The sequence below is a fragment of the Cyprinodon variegatus genome, unplaced genomic scaffold, assembly GCF_000732505.1.
Source record: "Cyprinodon variegatus isolate N-32 unplaced genomic scaffold, C_variegatus-1.0 Scaffold148, whole genome shotgun sequence".
Classification (NCBI taxonomy): domain Eukaryota; kingdom Metazoa; phylum Chordata; class Actinopteri; order Cyprinodontiformes; family Cyprinodontidae; genus Cyprinodon; species Cyprinodon variegatus.
The window spans coordinates 80197-82291 of record NW_015150601.1 but is presented as its reverse complement, the minus strand read 5'-3'; the positions used below and the strand labels follow the sequence as shown (position 1 = coordinate 82291).

General features: G+C 38.9%; 1 protein-coding gene across 1 annotated transcript in view; it reads left to right on the top strand.

Moving 5' to 3' along the window:
- Nucleotides 1–1558, top strand: part of cyfip2 (cytoplasmic FMR1 interacting protein 2) — a 68234-nt gene extending 66676 nt beyond the window's left edge. The window contains exon 30 of the mRNA XM_015377199.1: nt 845–1558. Coding sequence (XP_015232685.1) covers nt 845–1012 — 168 coding nt within the window. The 3' untranslated portion in view covers nt 1013–1558. The remainder of the gene's footprint in view (nt 1–844) is intronic.
- The last annotated feature ends 537 nt before the right edge of the window (nt 1559–2095 follow it).

The following is a 2095-nucleotide window of genomic DNA, read 5'->3' as shown; positions in this document are numbered from 1 at the left end:
TTAGCAGCAGGTAGTGTTAGCAGCAGGTGGTGTTAGCAGCAGGTAGTATTAGCAGCAGGTAGTGTTAGCAGCAGGTAGTGTTAGCAGCAGGTGGTGTTAGCAGCAGGCGGTGTTAGCAGCAGGCGGTGTTAGCAGCAGGCGGTGTTAGCAGCGGCTGATACTGCACAGCCAGGTATTGTTTTGGGGCCAAAAAATGTAATCGCCGCAACACTAATCAGTGGTTCACAGTTCAGCAACATAAAAAATGGTAACAACGCCACCATTTTGCCTTCCTGTTACTCTCCCAACAGCTTGCCCTCTCTCACCTCTTGAAGACTAAGTGAACTGAAGACGCAACTTAAAACATCTAAGAAAAAAGTTTTTATCCCTGTCTCCTCTGTCTTTAATTTTAAACATCCTCTCCAACTCTAAAGTATTTAACCTTTGGTCGTCTTTTCATTGTAATTACTTTACATACAGGAGAGTGGCGGCCGAAGGTTGGAGCATTGTGCTTGGATCTCAGAGGTTCTGAGTTCCAGTTCCACTCCCACAGACTGCCACTCTGGGTCCCTGAGCAAGACCCTTAACCCCACACTGCTCCTCAAGGGGATGGGTTAAATGCAGAGTTCATTTCGTTTCTCTGTACTTGTGACAGTGGAATGACAAGAAAAGATGGGAAAAAAAATATGTGCGGCACATTAAGAGTTTTTTCTTTTTTAAATTTCATGTTTAAATTTGATGGGAAAGGTGTCACCTTTCTTGCATCTCCAGTAAAAAAAATTTTGAAATGTTGAAGGGGCAGGAATACTTTCAAAGATGTGTGATTTTTAAAATTTAAATTTTGCATTCTTGTTTTCCTCTGCAGCCCCTGAAGAAGATGGCCGACCGCATCAGAAAGTACCAGATCCTCAACAATGAGATATTCGCCATCCTCAACAAGTACATGAAGGCGGTGGAGACGGACAGTTCCACCGTGGAGCACGTTCGCTGTTTTCAGCCACCTATACACCAGTCCCTCGCTACCACGTGTTGAAACCACCAATAGTGCTCACGCTGTCTGAATGAAACGCTCTCACACCCATACATTAATTCCTCCTTTAGCTGTGATGCTAACGTCTGCCTCGCCGCTGACGGCTCGTCTCGGCTTCATCGAAAAAGCATCCGACTTTTGATTCTTAATAAAAGTGGAGCAAAGCGGTGGTTTAAATGTTTTCACATCTTTCTTTTCTAATTAATCTAAGTTTATATTCTGTGTCTCTCACTCAGAATCATGCATGCCTTCTTCTATTATTTCAGCTGCTCAGTTTTGTATCTGACCACCAACTTATGGGCCAAACTAAAGTAAATCTAAGTTCAAAATCTATTTAGCAAAATTTAAAGGCAGTTCTGATTTGGTAGTTGGATAAACTAAACAGGTTTTTCTGATCTCCAGAACAATCAGCCACATCGCCCGCTCTCACGCTGCAAAAACATTCTGAAAATGAGTTAAAATTTCTTAAATTAAGTGTATTTACCCTTAATTTTATGGAGCTATAATGACTTGAGTAGGTAAATATGATAATAATTTACTCTTAAAATAAGATAATTAGGTATTATGCACTTGAAATAAAAGACTACAGTTGCTTTTCCTTATTTTAAATGCAACTTGTCTTCTTCCATTGGCAATTTGTCTCACTTAACTGCTCAATTCAAGAAAAAAAATGCACTAATTTTAAGGAAAATTCTGTTTTTGCAGTGCATTACTCCTCCCACACTCAGCTTGCCTTTTTTATTATTCATCTTCTGGCCTCATATTTATCCAATTTTCTTTGCTACAAGCTCCAGTGTAAAATTTCACTGTTCAAAGAAAAAAAACATGAAATAATGTGTTTAGTGTTGTAATAGTCCTTGTTTTAAATTGTTATTAATATTTTAGTTGACATATTCTTGCCTCCGATACTTACGGAAGAGGATTAGGTCCACTGAAAAAAAAAAAAAGTTAACTGATTTTTACATTTTATTTCAGTTTAACGTGGGAAAAAAAAGTCAGAATTCAGACTTTTTTCTCAGAATTCTGACTTTAATCTCAGAATTTTGGATCTTAATGTAGATGGGCACCATGAAGGAAGAGATGTGG